Here is a 19,501-nt window from a genome sequence, read left to right on the forward strand (position 1 = left end):
ACTGGACCGTTCCTGGTTAAACTGGACCGGACCTGGTTAAACTGGACCGTTTCTGGTTAAACTGGACTATTCCTGGTTAAACTGGACCGGACCTGGTTAAACTGGACCGTTCCTGGTTAAACTGGACTATTCCTGGTTAAACTGGACCGGACCTGGTTAAACTGGACCAGACCTGGTTAAACTGGACCAGAATGAAGTCACCTGTAACTGGGAGGATCTTGTTGTAAACGGTTTCTGTATAAATAAAGCTGAATTGAACCGAAGTGTCAGAAACATTTTACTGAAATAAAAACAACAATAAAGATTTTCCTGTAACTTCCTGTCTCATGTTTACGTTCCATTAGTTCCAGGGGAAGAACTTCCCGTCAGGCGACGGCGGAGGAGACGCTCAAACCGTTCGTTCGTCTCAAATCGCCGCGTCAATAAAGTTGTTAAAAGAAAAAAAAAGAAGAATTTCAGACATTTACAGTTTCTCATGATCAATCAGCTGATTGGAAACCTGATCAGAGTGTTTGATGAGCTCATTAACGCCTTTGGGTTTCATGATGTAATGGTCGGTTTTCCTTTCCAACACATCCGGTACCGACTGAACAGAACCGGCTTCAGAACCGGAAGATGATGTCACTTCCTGCTCTGACGGCGGCTTTAAAACAAGATGATGTCACTTCCTGCTCCGACGGCGGCTTTAAAACAAGATGATGTCACTTCCTGCTCTGACGGCGGCTTTAAAACAAGATGATGTCACTTCCTGCTCCGACGGCGGCTTTAAAACAAGATGATGTCACTTCCTGCTCCGACGGCGGCTTTAAAACAAGATGATGTCACTTCCTGCTCCGACGGCTGCTTTAAAACAAGATGATGTCACTTCCTGCTCCGACGGCGGCTTTAAAACAAGATGATGTCACTTCCTGCTCTGACGGCGGCTTTAAAAAAAGATGATGTCACTTCCTGCTCTGACGGCGGCTTTAAAACAAGATGATGTCACTTCCTGCTCTGACGGCGGCTTTAAAACAAGATGATGTCACTTCCTGCTCTGACGGCGGCTTTAAAACAAGATGATGTCACTTCCTGCTTGGTCATGTGATCTGAAGCTGCAGTGGGTCGACTTTGGGTTATAATTCTGGTTCTGGTTCTGTAGGAGAACCTTTAGTAAAGTTCCTGCAGCTCAGAGAAGACGGAGGGTCGCTCTGTTAGCATTATGTTCTGATCCAAACGGACACACTGATACTTCAGAACCAAACTGGTCCAAACCAACGGACCGGTTCTAACTGGGCTCGGTTTTGTAGTTTACTGTATAGGTTCGCAGGAAAATGAGTTCCTGTTTGGATCATCGGGAAGAGCGGGGTAAAACCAGCAGCGGGGACCGACCCGGTCCAGTCCTAGGTATGGTGCTGGTTCTGGATCAGGCCCAGTTTGCTCCGGAGGCCCTGGCAGTGGGCCGACAAGCGGTTGTTGTCCTCCAGCAGCTTGCTGTGCACCTGGAGGAGCTGAGATGACGTCTGCTGCTCCCGCTGCTCCTGCTCCAGCTCCTGCATGAGTTCCTGTCTGAACAGAACCAGAACCACCAGCGGGTCAGAACCCTTCAACAAATCTTTTCCTAAACTGTTAATAGAATTCCTCAGTTCACCGCACACAGGAAGTAACTCTCAAATTATTTTAATTGGGGAAAATGTTAAATCTTTAAATCCAGAACCACTGACCCGGTTTTATTGGATCAGAACACACCCAGACCTGAGCTTCTAAACAGATCAATGATTCCAGACCCTTAAAATGAAAGTTTCTCTGTAAAATAAAGCTCAGATTTTCCCACACTCTAACATTTCAGCCTGTTTGTGTTCCTTAATCTGATTGGATGTGACGAATCGGTCACATGACAAACTGTCCAATCAGAATGAGCGAAAACAAGCCCTGCCGGCCCACCAGTTACTTCAGAGTCACACAGAGTGTGGGAAATCACAGCTTTAGTTTTCTGCATCACCGCAGAGAAACTTGAAAAAAAAAGTTTGTTTTTCACATTAAATTTAAATGGAAAAAAAAAAAAGAATTAATGATAAAATACAGAAATATAAATAATAAGAATAAAAAATATTCATGTATTACATGTAAGAAATAAATAAAATGGATAGTAAACTACTGAATTAAAATAAAATAAAATTCTTCAGAACTGAAGCTGCTGGAATTAAACCATTCATCATCTTCATCACCATCATCATCAGGTTTGTTTATGAGGGATCTCTCCCTCTCACCTGTTTTACCTGTCAGAACAAAACCATGATGTCATCATGAAGCTAATGTGTTTAAAGATCCACTGATGATGATGATGATGATGAAGACTGGGCCCAGAACCTGAACAGCTGACAGGTGGAAAGTGGAAAACGGGCGTAGTGATCACATGATGTGGTCATGTGACGAGTCTCAACCAGCTGCTGTTTCACCCTGTTGGCTCTGACGGATCAGGTTAAAGGAGTCCTATGATGGAGTTTGGAGTTTTCTGAGCTTTCTACAGTGTTACAGTGTTGAATCCTCATCAGACATGTGAACGACACTGTTTTTTATCACCTAAATGCATGTTTGAGTTTGAGTTTGAGTTCCAGCACTCTCTCCGTTCGGTTTCCATGGCTACGAAAAGCGTGTCGTTTTAGAGAGTTTTTTCTACGTGGAAATCCTTGTGACGTCCCGGGGGATAAGGTTCGGTGATTGGTTACCTTCTACTGGTTAACAAGGGCATGTACAAATACATCAGGCGGGTGGAAAACGTGGGATAAAGTTATTTCCAACGATGGCTGGTGAGTTTACCAAAGAGAGACATCCTGCTGCATTCGTTGCTGTGGGTTGCTGTTTTCCACTTCGTTTTCAGGATCTGATTCAGGTTCCAACATGTAGGGCTGGATGCTATGTGTTGACATTGTATTTTGTTTTTTTATTGAGTTCATATGAGCCTAATCCTTCTGTTTATGAGACGTTACAATGACGGTGAAAGCAGGTGCGGTGCGCGCTCCAGATGTAGTGCAGTGGCGGGAGGCGGGGCTTAATGCGGAAGAGTCTCAATCCACTCGTTTTGCCCGCAGGCTGATCTGACAGCCTACGGAGAGGGTCGGTCTGAAGTAAATAAAGACATTTGTGACAATAACTCCATCAATCCCAGCCCTTCTGGGCTCAGAAATAAAAATAAATTAGCCTGAAATGCACAGAATAGTTCCACTTTAAGTTCTGGTCGACTTCTGTTTTGGATCAGAACCACAAACCAGGTTTTCACTTTGCAGCAGGTTTTACTTATGTTTGAACTGGCCTCAGAACCAGAACCAGAACCAGAACCAGAACCAGACTCACTTTCTGTGCAGCAGCTCGGAGATCTCTGACTGGACCTTCAGGTACTCTTGGGCCATCCGGATGTGCTGCTCAAACACGGCCATGGACTCCCGGGAGTTTGGACACGGAGCCAGGGGCTGAAAGCACAAACATAAACAAACTGTAAACATAAAAAAACAAATTAAACTGCAAACATCAACATAAACAATAAACTGTAAAAGAGGAGGAAGTGGGGACGTTCTGTCCGAAACATCTGGGCTGTGACGAAGTAATCAGAGTACTTCCATCTGGACCATTGTTAATGTCTGATAAATTATTATTATTATTATAATCTGCCGAATTGACGCGTTAACTATGTCAGATATGTTCTGCCAGCATCGCTTCCTGGCTGTTGCTATGGCAACAGGGTTGCTTTTGGCATGGATCTTCCACGGCAACGTAGCTGCTCTGCCGGGTTTCACCTTGTTTGCGATTGGTCAGAAGCTGCAAACTCCGCCCCTTTTACGGGACCGGGTAGCGGGGAGATTTTCCGGGTCCGTTAATCTCGCTTCGTAGTCCAGGCCTCTGCTCAGTTCCAGTTCATGGGGATCATGTTGCTATGACAACCCGTGTCTGACAGCTGCTTCAGGTGGAGGCAGGTGGAAACAGAGTCGGTCGCCATGGTGACACTCAGTTTTAACATAACCTGCGATCTGGGCCGGGCCCCGGACCAGTACCTCACCTGTAACTGGTGATCCAGTTTCTGATAGGCTGAGGAAACCGGGCCATCAAATCCATCATTAGCTGGAAGGAAGCACACACATACACACACACACACACACACACACACACACACACACACACACACACACACACACACACAGAGTTAAATCCTGCAGAACAACCACCGTTACTCTGACATCTCCGGTCCTGGTTCTGCTGACCCAGATGTCAGCAGAACCAGAACCCGCCTGGTAATGACCCATTAGGTTCGCCAGATTGTGGATCGGAACATGTAACTGGTGTTTATTTTCACCTGATGGATTGGAGGTGATCCTCAGCTCTGATTGGCTGCAGGGCGTGACGGAGATGCTGGAGGGGGCGGAGCTTTGACTGCCGTCCAGCAAACTGTCCACGGTGGACGTCCTTGATGTACCAGCACGAGTCTGGGGAGCAAAAGAGTTCTGTTGGATCGGATCAGTTCTGCTGGATCGGATCAGTTCTGGGTCAGTCCAGTTCGGTCACAGTTACAGCTCGACTGGTCCATTCAGACCTCTGTGCTGGTTCTGGTCTACAAAAACTCCAAATCTGGTTGTGAACTGGTACCACTGGTTTTACTCCATCTTGTTCCATATGGACTGGTGATTTGGACTTTTTCTGTTTGCTCTCTGTGTAGTTTGGGTCAGAACCGGGGGACGTGTAGAACCTGGACCAGCTCAAGTTAAACTACACGAAGCAGGAGAATCGGAGGCGCGCCTAGTCAGTCTGGTTTCAGTCCGACTGAGGTGTTTACGCTGTTCTAAAGTCCAGTTTCAGTCGGGTTCTGCTGAGTTCTGCTGTGTTACCTTCTGGGGCTTGAACTGCAGTGGGAATTTGGACTCAAAGCTCTTCAGGGTTTCGTCTCTTCCAGCTGAGTTTCTGCGTTCGGAGTCGTCGCTGTGGTTACTGCTGAAGGTGCTGTCAGCACACGGGTCTGCAGCAGAACCACACACACCGACCCGTTAATACCAACACACACACCGACCCGTTAATACCAACACACACACCGACCCGTTAATACCAACACACACACCGACACGTCATCACCAACACACACACCGACCCGTTAATACCAACACACACACCGACCCGTTAATACCAACACACACACCGACATGTCATCACCAACACACACACCGACCCGTTAATACCAACACACACACCGACCCGTTAATACCAACACACACACCGACCCGTTAATACCAACATACACACCGACCCGTTAATACCAACACACACACCGACATGTCATCACCAACACACACACCGACCCGTTAATACCAACACACACACCGACCCGTTAATACCAACACACACACCGACCCGTTAATACCAACACACACACCGACCCGTTAATACCAACACACACACCGACCCGTTAATACCAACACACACACCGACCCGTTAATACCAACACACACACCGACCCGTTAATACCAACACACGCACCGACACGTCATCACCAACACACACATCGACCCGTTAATACCAACACACACACCGACCCGCTAATACCAACACACACACCGACCCATTAATACCAACACACACGCCGACCCATTAATACCAACACACACGCCGACCCGCTTACCTGAGGAAGAACCACTTCTGATGGATGAAGACTGGTGAGGAAGACTGAGGGGTTCATCAGAACCTGGGAAGTACTGAGAGGTCCAAACAGACAAGGATCAGTTAAAATACTCAGACCGGAGCGGGTCGGTGTGCTGAAGGAGTCAGATGGAGGGACGGTACCTTCATCAGCTGGGTCATGGTGTCCCGGACCTCGCTCATGGACGGTCTCTGGCTGGGTTCTTTGTCCCAGCAGCGGGTCATCAGGGTCTCAATGGGTTCTGGAAGATCTCTGACCAAAGGAGGTCGGGTACCTGCACCAGAGCAAACGCAGGGTCAGATGCCCGTCTCCATGACAACAGTCTCAGGTCCATCGCAGCAGAACCGACTGGAACCACCTGACCTCAGGATCAAACAGGACTAAACAGGTCCGAGTTCTGTTCAGTCTGAGGACAAACATGAAACTTCCTGTTGGATGGATAGATGGATGGATGATAGATGGACAAGTGAATAAATGGATGGATGAATGAATGTATGGATGGGTGAGTGGATGGATGGATGGATGGATGAGTGAATGGATGGATGGATGAGTGGATGGATGGATTGATGGATGAGTGAATGGATGGATGGGTGAGTGGATGGATGGATGGATGGATGGATAAGTGAATGAATGGATGGATGAGTGGATAGATGGATGGATGGATGAGTGAATGAATGGCTAGATGGATGGATGATAGATGGACAAGTGAATAAATAGATGGATGAGTGGATGGATGGATGGATGGATGGATAGATGGACAAGTGAATAAATGGATGGATGAATGAATGTATGGATGGGTGAGTGGATGGATGGATGAGTGAATGGATGGATGGATGAGTGGATGGATGGATTGATGGATGAGTGAATGGATGGATGGGTGAGTGGATGGATGGATGGATGAGTGAATGAATGGATGGATGGATGGATAAGTGAATGAATGGATGGATGAGTGGATAGATGGATGGATGGATGAGTGAATGAATGGCTAGATGGATGGATGATAGATGGACAAGTGAATAAATAGATGGATGAGTGGATGGATGGATGGATGGATGGATAGATGGATGGATGATAGATGGACAAGTGAATAAATAGATGGATGAGTGGATGGATGGATGGATGGATGGATAGATGGGTGGATGAGTGAATGAATGGATGGATAGGTGGATGGATGAGTGAATGAATGGATGGATGGATAGATGGATGGATGGATGGTTTTATCGGTTCTGCTGTGTATCAATCTTTCAGCTGTTAATAAATTCCCGTCAGGTTCTTCCGAAGTCTGACCTGGACCAACGGGTTTCACACTCACCTCGGTGAACGGCCCACATGATGCAGAACGCCGAGCCGCCGATCTCATCAAAGGGCTTCTTGCGTGTTATGACTTCCCAGAGGATGATGCTCCAGCTGAACACGTCACATTTCTCACTGTAGTTACTTCCTGAAGAACAAACATGATGTCATCAAACGACCCGCACAGTGCTAAAGAAACCAATGACATCACACTGACACCAGAACCAATCAGCTGTGAGCCTGACGTCATCCGAGAACTTCATGGTGAATCATCTGAAGACGTGGCATTCACACGAAAGAATTGAACACTTTTATGGTGAAACGGACATGACTGATGGACGGGACATGACGAGACGATGAGGAGACATGAGGAGACATGACGAGACGATGAGGAGACATGACGAGACGATGAGGAGACATGACGACACGATGAGGAGACATGACGAGACGATGCGGAGACATGACGACACGATGAGGAGACATGAGGAGACATGACGAGACGATGAGGAGACATGACGACACGATGAGGAGACATGAGGAGACATGAGGAGACATGACGAGACGATGAGGAGACATGACGAGACGATGAGGAGACATAACGAGACGATGAGGAGACATGACGAGACGATGAGGAGACATGACGAGACGATGCGGAGACATGACGACACGATGAGGAGACATGAGGAGACATGAGGAGACATGACGAGACGATGAGGAGACATGACGACACGATGAGGAGACATGACGAGACATGAGGAGACATGACGAGACGATGAGGAGACATGACGACACGATGAGGAGACATGAGGAGACATGAGGAGACATGACGAGACGATGCGGAGACATGACGACACGATGAGGAGACATGACGAGACGATGCGGAGACATGACGACACGATGAGGAGACATGAGGAGACATGACGAGACGATGAGGAGACATGACGAGACGATGAGGAGACATGACGAGACATGACGAGACGATGAGGAGACATGACGAGACGATGAGGAGACATGACGAGACGATGAGGAAACATGATGAGACGATGAGGAGACATGACGACACGATGAGGAGACATGACGAGACGATGAGGAGACATGACGACACGATGAGGAGACATGACGAAACGATGAGGAGACATGACGACACGATGAGGAGACATGACAACACGGTGAGGAACATGACGACACGTGAGGAGACATGACGACACGATGAGGAGACATGACGGCACGATGAGGAGACATGACGACACGTGAGGAGACATGACGGCACGATGAGGAGACATGACGACACGTGAGGAGACATGACGACACGTGACGACACGATGAGGAGACATGACGACACGTGAGGAGACGTGACGACACGTGAGGAGACGTGACGACACGTGAGGAGACGTGACGACACGATGAGGAGACGTGACGACATGTGAGGAGACGTGACGACACGTGAGGAGACGTGACGACACGATGAGGAGACGTGACGACACGATGAGGAGACGTGACGACACGTGAGGGGACATGACGACACGTGAGGAGACATGACGACACGTGAGGAGACATGACGACACGATGAGGAGACATGACGACACGATGAGGAGACATGACGACACGGTGAGGAGACATGACGACACGTGAGGAGACATGACGACACGTGAGGAGACATGACGACACGTGAGGAGACATGACGACACGATGAGGAGACATGACGACATGATGAGGAGACATGACGACACGTGAGGAGACATGACGACACGTGAGGAGACATGACGACACGTGAGGAGACATGACGACACGATGAGGAGACATGACGACACGATGAGGAGACATGACGACACGGTGAGGAACATGACGACACGTGAGGAGACTTGACGACACGATGAGGAGACATGACGGCACAATGAGGAGACATGACGATACAATGAGGAGACATGACGACACGATGAGGAGACTTGACGACACGATGAGGAGACATGACGACACGATGAGGAGACATGACGACACGATGAGGAGACATGACGAGACGATGAGGAGACATGACGAGACGATGAGGAGACATGACGACACGATGAGGAGACATGACGACACGATGAGGAGACATGACGACACGATGAGGAGACATGACGACACGATGAGGAGACATGACGGCACAATGAGGAGACATGACGACACAATGAGGAGACATGACGGCACGTGAGGAGACATGACGACACGTGACGACACGATGAGGAGACATGACGACACGATGAGGAGACATGACGACACGATGAGGAGACATGACGACATGATGAGGAGACATGACGACATGATGAGGAGACATGACGACACGTGAGGAGACATGACGACACGATGAGGAGACATGACGACACGATGAGGAGACATGACGACACGATGAGGAGACATGACGACACGATGAGGAGACATGACGACACGTGACGACACGATGAGGAGACATGACGACACGTGAGGAGACATGACGACACGTGAGGAGACGTGACACGATGAGGAGACACGACGACACGTGAGGAGACATGACGACACGTGAGGAGATGTGACGACACGTGAGGAGACGTGACGACACGATGAGGAGACATGACGACACGATGAGGAGACATGACGACACGTGAGGAGACATGACGACACGATGAGGAGACATGACGACACGATGAGGAGACATGACGACACGTGACGACACGATGAGGAGACATGACGACACGTGAGGAGACATGACGACACGTGACGACACGATGAGGAGACATGACGACACGTGAGGAGACATGACGACACGTGAGGAGACGTGACGACACGTGAGGAGACGTGACGACACGATGAGGAGACATGACGACACGATGAGGAGACATGACGACACGATGAGGAGACATGACGACACGTGAGGAGACATGACGACACGTGACGACACGAGGAGACATGACGACACGTGAGGAGACATGACGACACGTGAGGAGACATGACGACACGTGACGACACGATGAGGAGACATGACGACACGTGAGGAGACATGACGACACGTGAGGAGACGTGACGACACGATGAGGAGACATGACGACACGTGAGGAGACGTGACGACACGTGAGGAGACGTGACGACACGTGAGGAGACGTGACGACACGATGAGGAGACATGACGACACGATGAGGAGACATGACGACACGTGAGGAGACATGACGACACGATGAGGAGACATGATGACACGTGAGGAGACATGACGACACGTGACGACACGATGAGGAGACATGACGACACGTGAGGAGACATGACGACACGTGAGGAGACGTGACGACACGTGAGGAGACGTGACGACACGATGAGGAGACATGACGACACGATGAGGAGACATGACGACACGATGAGGAGACGTGACGACACGTGAGGAGACATGACGACATGATGAGGAGACATGACGACACGTGAGGAGACATGACGACATGATGAGGAGACATGACGACACGTGAGGAGACATGACGACATGATGAGGAGACATGACGACACGTGAGGAGACATGACGACACGTGAGGAGACATGATGACACGTGAGGAGACATGACGACACGTGACGACACGATGAGGAGACATGACGACACGTGAGGAGACATGACGACACGTGAGGAGACGTGACGACACGTGAGGAGACGTGACGACACGATGAGGAGACATGACGACACGATGAGTAGACATGACGACACGATGAGGAGACGTGACGACACGTGAGGAGACATGACGACACGTGACGACACGAGGAGACATGACGACACGTGAGGAGACATGACGACACGTGAGGAGACATGACGACACGTGACGACACGATGAGGAGACATGACGACACGTGAGGAGACATGACGACACGTGAGGAGACGTGACGACACGATGAGGAGACATGACGACACGTGAGGAGACGTGACGACACGTGAGGAGACGTGACGACACGTGAGGAGACGTGACGACACGTGAGGAGACGTGACGACACGTGAGGAGACGTGACGACACGATGAGGAGACGTGACGACACGATGAGGAGACGTGACGACACGATGAGGAGACATGACGACACGTGAGGAGACATGACGACACGATGAGGAGACGTGACGACACGATGAGGAGACATGACGACACGTGAGGAGACATGACGACACGTGAGGAGACATGACGACACGTGAGGAGACGTGACGACACGATGAGGAGACATGACGACACGATGAGGAGACATGACGACACGATGAGGAGACATGACGACACGATGAGGAGACATGACGACACGTGAGGAGACATGACGACACGATGAGGAGACGTGACGACACGATGAGGAGACATGACGACACGTGAGGAGACATGACGACACGTGAGGAGACATGACGACACGTGAGGAGACGTGACGACACGATGAGGAGACATGACGACACGATGAGGAGACATGACGACACGATGAGGAGACATGACGACACGATGAGGAGACATGACGACACGATGAGGAGACATGACGACACGGTGAGGAGACATGACGACACGGTGAGGAGACATGACGACACGATGAGGAGACATGACGACACGATGAGGAGACATGACGACACGTGAGGAGACGTGACGACACGTGAGGAGACGTGACGACACGATGAGGAGACATGACGACACGTGAGGAGACATGACGACATGATGAGGAGACATGACGACATGATGAGGAGACATGACGACACGTGAGGAGACATGACGACACGTGAGGAGACATGACGACACGTGAGGAGACATGACGGCACGATGAGGAGACATGACGACACGTGAGGAGACATGACGACACGTGAGGAGACATGACGACATGATGAGGAGACATGACGACATGATGAGGAGACATGACGACATGATGAGGAGACATGACGACACGATGAGGAGACATGACGACATGATGAGGAGACATGACGACACGTGAGGAGACATGACGACATGATGAGGAGACATGACGACACGTGAGGAGACATGACGACACGATGAGGAGACATGACGACACGATGAGGAGACATGACGACACGGTGAGGAGACATGACGACACGGTGAGGAGACATGACGACACGATGAGGAGACATGACGACACGATGAGGAGACATGACGACACGTGAGGAGACATGACGACACGTGAGGAGACATGACGACACGATGAGGAGACATGACGACACGGTGAGGAGACATGACGACACGTGAGGAGACATGACGACACGTGAGGAGACATGACGACACGTGAGGAGACATGACGACACGGTGAGGAGACATGACGACACGGTGAGGAGACATGACGACACGATGAGGAGACATGACGACACGATGAGGAGACATGACGACACGTGAGGAGACATGACGACACGTGAGGAGACATGACGACACGTGAGGAGACATGACGACATGATGAGGAGACATGACGACATGATGAGGAGACATGACGACACGTGAGGAGACATGACGACACGTGAGGAGACATGACGGCACGATGAGGAGACATGACGACACGTGAGGAGACATGACGACACGTGAGGAGACATGACGACACGATGAGGAGACATGACGACACGATGAGGAGACATGACGACACGTGACGACACGATGAGGAGACATGACGACACGATGAGGAGACATGACGACACGTGAGGAGACATGACGACACGTGAGGAGACTTGACGACACGATGAGGAGACGTGACGACACGATGAGGAGACATGACGACACGTGAGGAGACATGACGACACGTGAGGAGACGTGACGACACGTGAGGAGACGTGACGACACGATGAGGAGACATGACGACATGATGAGGAGACATGACGACATGTGAGGAGACATGACGACACGATGAGGAGACATGACGACACGATGAGGAGACATGACGACACGTGAGGAGACATGACGACACGTGAGGAGACGTGACGACACGATGAGGAGACATGACGACACGTGAGGAGACATGACGACATGATGAGGAGACATGACGACACGTGAGGAGACATGACGACATGATGAGGAGACATGACGACACGTGAGGAGACATGACGACACGTGAGGAGACATGACGACACGATGAGGAGACATGACGACACGATGAGGAGACATGACGACACGATGAGGAGACATGACGACATGATGAGGAGACATGACGACACGTGAGGAGACATGACGACACGTGAGGAGACATGACGACACGTGAGGAGACATGACGACACGTGAGGAGACATGACGACATGATGAGGAGACATGACGACACGATGAGGAGACATGACGGCACGATGAGGAGACATGACGACATGATGAGGAGACATGACGACACGTGAGGAGACATGACGACATGATGAGGAGACATGACGACACGTGAGGAGACATGACGACACGTGAGGAGACATGACGACATGATGAGGAGACATGACGACACGTGAGGAGACATGACGACACGTGAGGAGACATGACGACACGTGAGGAGACATGACGACACGATGAGGAGACATGACGACACGATGAGGAGACATGACGACACGTGAGGAGACATGACGACACGTGAGGAGACATGACGACACGTGAGGAGACATGACGACACGATGAGGAGACATGACGACATGATGAGGAGACATGACGACACGTGAGGAGACATGACGACACGTGAGGAGACATGACGACACGTGAGGAGACATGACGACACGATGAGGAGACATGACGACACGATGAGGAGACATGACGACACGATGAGGAGACATGACGACATGATGAGGAGACATGACGACACGATGAGGAGACATGACGACACGTGAGGAGACATGACGACACGTGAGGAGACGTGACGACACGATGAGGAGACATGACGACACGTGAGGAGACATGACGACACGATGAGGAGACATGACGACACGATGAGGAGACATGACGACATGATGAGGAGACATGACGACACGTGAGGAGACATGACGACACGATGAGGAGACATGACGACACGTGAGGAGACATGACGACACGATGAGGAGACATGACGACATGATGAGGAGACATGACGACACGTGAGGAGACACCATAATGTCTCTGCAGTAAAGACATGAAGGCGACGGGTCGTTTCGGGTTTTATCCGTCAGAACTTCCATGAAGCTTCTGCTTCGATTCAAACTAACTTTATCGTCACCAGTGAAGTCGTCCTGAAACCAACACCAGGAGGAGGTTTAGTGGAACCGCTCCGGTCCAACTGGGAGGTTCTGGTTGGGAACATTTCCCTCGGCACCCACCTTCAAACACCTCCGGGGCCATCCAGGCGGCGCTGCCTTTGTTGTTGGTCATGTAGGTCTGAATGTCGCAGGCGGTTCCAAAGTCACAGATCTTCAGAACCGTTCCGCGGGCCACAAGCAGCAGACTGAAACAGAACCATCACAGAGAGCGGCTTTAAACGGTCCTTTCACCCTTCCTCACATAACTCCTCCTCATCCTCAGACCTTCACCTCTGACCAGCTCACTTTCCACACCAGAACTTTGTTCTAGAACCCTGAACCCGAACATTTCACAGGAACCAGATGAGCTCCTGCCGTCTTACTTTGGAGGTTTCAGGTCTCGGTGGATCAGAGCTTTGGGCTTCATCCCGTGCAGATAAGCCACGCCCTGAGCGCACTGCAGACACCAGCTCATGGCGTGTGCGGCGGTGTAGTGGGGCTGCGGGTCGGTACCGTGCAGAACTGAAACGACACCATCATGTCAGAACCACATGATGGAGGAAGCGAAGCGTTTACGGGATGAGATGAAAGACTTACGGTTGTATAAAGATCCACATTCTGCGTATTCCATGACCAGACACACCTGACAACACACAGCATGTTAGACAAGGAGTCCAGAATCCGGGCCGGTCCACATGGGACCGACCTGCAGTTCTACATGTGGAACAGATAAATGCAGACAGAATATTTAACGTCAACGCCGATGATTTCTGAACACTCGTCATGGAAAAGCCCGGAGATCAAACCTGATGAGGAAAATGATGCTCTGTATGGAGATACTGACCGGGTCGTCGCAGGAACCAAACAGCTTCACGATGTTCGGATGACTGACTCTGGAGAGCTGACGGAGCTGAACACAAACAAACAAAAGTTTTTCACAAGCAGAAGGTCACGTTTCAGAACCGTCCATGAGGAGGTTACCGTGGCAACCAGCACAGGAGAACCAGACTGCTCAGGACCAGAACATCAAGTCGGCTCCCAGAACATCCAGACACAGGTACGTCTCAGAAAATTAGAATATTATTAAGAAATTCAATATTATTCATCACTCCTTTCAGAATGTAAAACCCAGATATCATATAGATTTATTGCACATAGAGTGAAACATTTCAACCATTTATTCCTTGAAATGTTGATGATTGTGGTTTATCGATGATAAAAACCCAAAATGTCTCAGAAAATTAGAATATTGTGAAAAACTTCAATCTTCAAAGTCATGGCGTCACACCCTGATCAACTAGTAAACTTAAAATACCTGCAAAGGTCTCCTAGACCTTTAAATGGTCTCAGTCTGGGTCAGATGGCGACACAACCATGGGGAAGACTGCTGACCTGACAGATGTCCAGAAGACCATCATTGACCCTCCACTAGGAGGGAAAGCCATGAAGGTCATTTCTAAAGAAGCTGCTTGTCCACAGAGAGCTGGATCCAAGCATTTTGATGGAAAACTGAGTGGAAGGAAAAGATGCACCAGCAGAAGGCAGAACCGGTTGGAGAGGATCGTCAAGCAACATCCATTCAGGAATCTGGGAGCTTCACAAGGAGTGGACTGAAGCTGGACTCATCAAGAGCCGCGACGTACAGACGGATCCTAGACATGGACTACAGATGTCCCATTCCTCGTGTCGAGCCTCTCCTGGACCAGAGACACCGACAGAACCGTCTCACCTGGGCTACGGAGGAAAAGGACTGGATCTCAGATGGAAGCAGATTCTGCATTTCATGTGGAAACCAAGGTCCCAGAGTCTGGAGGAAGAGTGGAGAGGCCCAGAATCCATGTTGCTGGAAGTCCAGAGGGAAGTTTCCACAGTCAGTGATGGTTTGGGAGCCATGTCATCTGCTGGTGTTGCTCCACTGGGTTTTCTGAAGGTCACAGTCAACACAGCATCTAGCAGGACGTTTTAGAGCTCTTCATGCTTCCTTCTGCTGACAAGCTTTATGGAGATGCAGATTTTATTTCCCAGCAGGACTTGGGACCTGCCTACACTGCCAAAGGTACCAAAAGCTGCTCCAATGACCACGGTGTTACTGTGCTGGATCGGCCAACAAACCACCTGATCTGAACCCTGTAGAGAACCTGTGTTGTCAGGAGGAAGATGAGAGACACCAGACCCAACTATGTAGATGACCTGAAGGCTGCTATCAAAGCAACCTGGACTTCCATTACACCTGAGCAGCGCCACACGCTGGTGGCTTCCATTGCCACGCCGCGTTCATGCAGTAATTCATGCAAAAGGAGCCCAACCAGGTACTGAGGCACGGAAATGATCATACTGTTTAAAATATGCTTTTTCTCATTGATCTTATGTAATATTCTAATTTTCTGAGACGCTGAATTTTGGGTTTTCATTATCTATAAGCCACAATCACCAACATTTCAATGAATATTTGAAATGCTTGAAATGCTTCACTCTATGTGTAATAGATCTATATAATATCTGGGTTTCACATTCTGAAATGAGGGACGAAAAACATCAAACTTTTCAGAATATTCTAATTTTCTGAGATGTTCCTGTAAACTCCTCTCACGCTGCTCACGTTGTGGAATCAGATGATTTTAAAATCATCTGATTTTACTTGAATTATTTGTAAAATGAAGACTTTTATACGGCAGAAGTAAAACACACGCGCTGCAACATGCTGAATGTTTAAGAAATAAGTCTTAACTGCATTCAGCTGGCTTTCCTTCCACTTAACTCAGTAGAACTAACCAGTTAACTAGTTATAACAGTTGTTATGATGAGCTCAGTCACTTTTTAAGTTTATTCATCAGTAAAATGGAAAGACATGATCAGCTGATTTATGGAAAACATTTCATGTGGAGTTTAAAGAACTTCAGAGGATCGGAGAATGAGACACGCGGCTTGAACCCGGGTCTAACTGCCAGGATGGGGACGTGGAGTCGGTGTAACCATGGAAACACATCTGGGCTTGTCTGACCTGCTGCACTAAACCAGACTGGAAGCAGTCTGAGGAGTTTGTGGAACAACCTGAGACTGAAGGAGGAGATGGAGCTGCTTGGACATGAAGGAAGCTGCAGCGCCACCTACTGAATCAGTCTCAACCAGCTGTTGGAGTCTGATCAACACATCTGGGCTTGTCTTCCAGGTGTTTGAGGTCTCACTCGGAGGTCATTAAAGACTGTTTGGTAATAAACTATCAGACTTTATGAGGTTCTGGGCGGATTGAAAGAAGCCCGATCCGGTTGGTTCTGAATTTAAAGCGTGAATCCGGATTAAAGAGCTGCGTTTACACTGACCTCCACCAGAAACGCGTTCCTCTCGTTGTCGCTCTCTATGGTCTTGATGGCCACATCTTTTCCTTTCCACACAGCCTTGAAAACAACTCCGAACGTCCCTCTGCCGACGGCCTGCAAACAGAACCCACAGTGAGCGCATCGGAACCGGGTCAGAGCCTTCACCCGATACCGGCTCAACCTGCTGGAGGCCTCCAGCTCACCGACACCGAGCCTCCTCTCGGTCCGACCTCCCCGCAGAGCTCCAGTCACCCCGGCCCGACCCAACCAGACCCGACCCGCTTCCACTCACCGCTTCCACCTGGATGTCGTCATACTGGATGTCCTCGAACACGCAGGCGCTCGCGGGCTCCCCCATCCTCCTCACCTGGACCCAGAACCTCCGCGTTCCGCTGTCTCGCGCCGAGCTGCCGCCCGCATCTGCAGCTGTGGATTGAGGAAGTGAAGAGGCTCCGGTGTTGTTGTCGTCCGTCACTTCTGCGCGCACCTGAACGCCTCACCGAGACGTAAGGACCATACGTCACCACGTCAGGATGCGTCATCGGCTTCTCAGCTTGTTTGTTTGCTGTTGTTTTAATGACGTCACATAAGTTTATTTTGACTCTTGAACGCAGCTGTATTTGTTTTAAAATGTACAAAACTGCAATCGGGGGCGACAGAGATGTGTGTACTTCAGTGACTCCCCAAGAGGAAGAAGAGGAGGAAGAAGAGACAAAAGAAAGGAGGGGCGGGTCTAGAGAATGGGGGTGTATGGAACCAGAATGTCCAAGCTGTGTCACTCCAAAACTCACCAGCCAATCGGAATGCGCCCCTGAAAGAGCCCGCCCATGAAAGGTTTGCGTCAGAAATTAAACCAAACTATCAAATCAAAATTTCAATCAAATCAAAGAAAAAAAAAATCAAATCAAAACCAAAGACTGTGAGGAGCAACCAAAATAGCGAGAAGAGAGAAAGAGGAAAATAGAAACAAAACTACTCAATTTAACCAAATAAAAGCCTAATAGTTTTCATGATTAGTGATTTTGAGATAATTTATTTTACTTAAGTTTTAAAAAATTTTGGTTTTAATTGTTATTTTTTGCTTGAGTTTTAAAGAATTTTGCTGGGAGATTCTGAAACAAATCGGGGGTGGGGGGGCTTTTTTGTAAAAGAAAGAAAGAAAAGATTTTAGACAATAATGAAGTGAATATGTGATTATGTTCAGGAAAAGTCACGCAGAGCTTTGTTGCCTTTGGAAAATAAGAAACATAATAAGCACAGTATCCTTCATGTTATACATTAGTTTTATCATAGAGTGACTGCAGATGTATGGGGAGGAAAACTGTAAAAGAAACATCAAAACAATAAACACCTTCCAGAAAACAGCTTTTAGATGAAAATGAAGAAAAGGGATATAATTTAAGGGGGAAACTGAGTTAAATGCAGCATCTGGATGAGCTTTTATGGGGAAATTATGGAACAGTTAACAGATGAATTTAAGCAAAGTGACAAAACAGTTAACAGATGAATTTAAGCAAAGTGACAAAATCCTGCAGTTTAAAAGGAGGAATAATCACACACTTTAAATAATTAAAAGCATGAAGAATAGCAGTTTAATCCAGGATGGTAATAACAACGTTTAAAGCCAGAAATGGTTTTGTTTCTGTTTTTCAGTTCCTTGTTTTTGTTTTTAGTTAGTAAAAATGTTTTTGCGAGATTGCTGTTGTGAAACTGAGCAGTTTGTTATAAAAAAAAAAAAAAAAAAAGGACCTGGGGACATATAAGTTTATACCGGTAATCTGTTTTAGACATGTGAAGAAACATTCATCTGTTCATTCATCATCCGAACCGCTTAGTCCGATGAAGTGGTCATCTGATGTAAAAGAGCAAAAATAAATTGTTTACTTGGGAAGATCATGCAGCGTATTCCTATAATCGCAGCTAAAAACAGCTTTATTTGCTGCTCAACATCTGGTGGTTTTATAACGTCTACATCCTCTACATAATTATAACTAGTGGGGATCATAGACTGTATCTGAAAAGATGGGCGGAACCTCAGTTTCTGAACAGCTGAACTGAAGCTCGA

The 19,501-nt window shown here is 48.7% G+C and overlaps 1 protein-coding gene across 1 annotated transcript; it reads right to left on the bottom strand.

Moving 5' to 3' along the window:
* Positions 1-265: 265 nt before the first annotated feature.
* On the bottom strand, positions 266-17,891 carry LOC306772968 (mitogen-activated protein kinase kinase kinase 7-like). Its single transcript, XM_079262639.1, has 14 exons — positions 17,729-17,891; positions 17,440-17,550; positions 14,964-15,029; positions 14,717-14,762; positions 14,503-14,641; positions 14,201-14,325; positions 6,969-7,097; positions 5,800-5,930; positions 5,639-5,711; positions 4,854-4,981; positions 4,325-4,454; positions 4,031-4,092; positions 3,331-3,446; positions 266-1,545 (listed from the first exon to the last, which is right to left on the bottom strand). The coding sequence occupies exons 1-14, from the start codon at positions 17,792-17,794 to the stop codon at positions 1,380-1,382; spliced, it is 1,488 nt and encodes a 495-aa protein (XP_079118765.1). The 5' UTR covers positions 17,795-17,891; the 3' UTR covers positions 266-1,379.
* Between the last annotated feature and the right edge of the window lie 1,610 nt (positions 17,892-19,501).

Source organism: Telmatherina bonti (assembly GCF_933228915.1).
Source record: "Telmatherina bonti genome assembly, chromosome: 22".
Classification (NCBI taxonomy): domain Eukaryota; kingdom Metazoa; phylum Chordata; class Actinopteri; order Atheriniformes; family Telmatherinidae; genus Telmatherina; species Telmatherina bonti.

What these genes read in the sequence shown, in the direction of transcription:
- LOC306772968 (XM_079262639.1), bottom strand. Translation starts at nt 17,794, where the DNA reads ATGGGGGAGCCCGCGAGCGCCTGCGTGTTCGAGGACATCCAGTATGAC. An exon ending in GATCACCTCCAATCCATCAG is followed by an intron (nt 4,093 to 4,324) that starts GTGAAAATAAAC and finishes GCTTCCTTCCAG; the next exon opens with CTAATGATGGATTTGATGGC. An exon ending in TCCGAGCTGCTGCACAGAAA is followed by an intron (nt 1,546 to 3,330) that starts GTGAGTCTGGTT and finishes GGTTCTGTTCAG; the next exon opens with ACAGGAACTCATGCAGGAGC.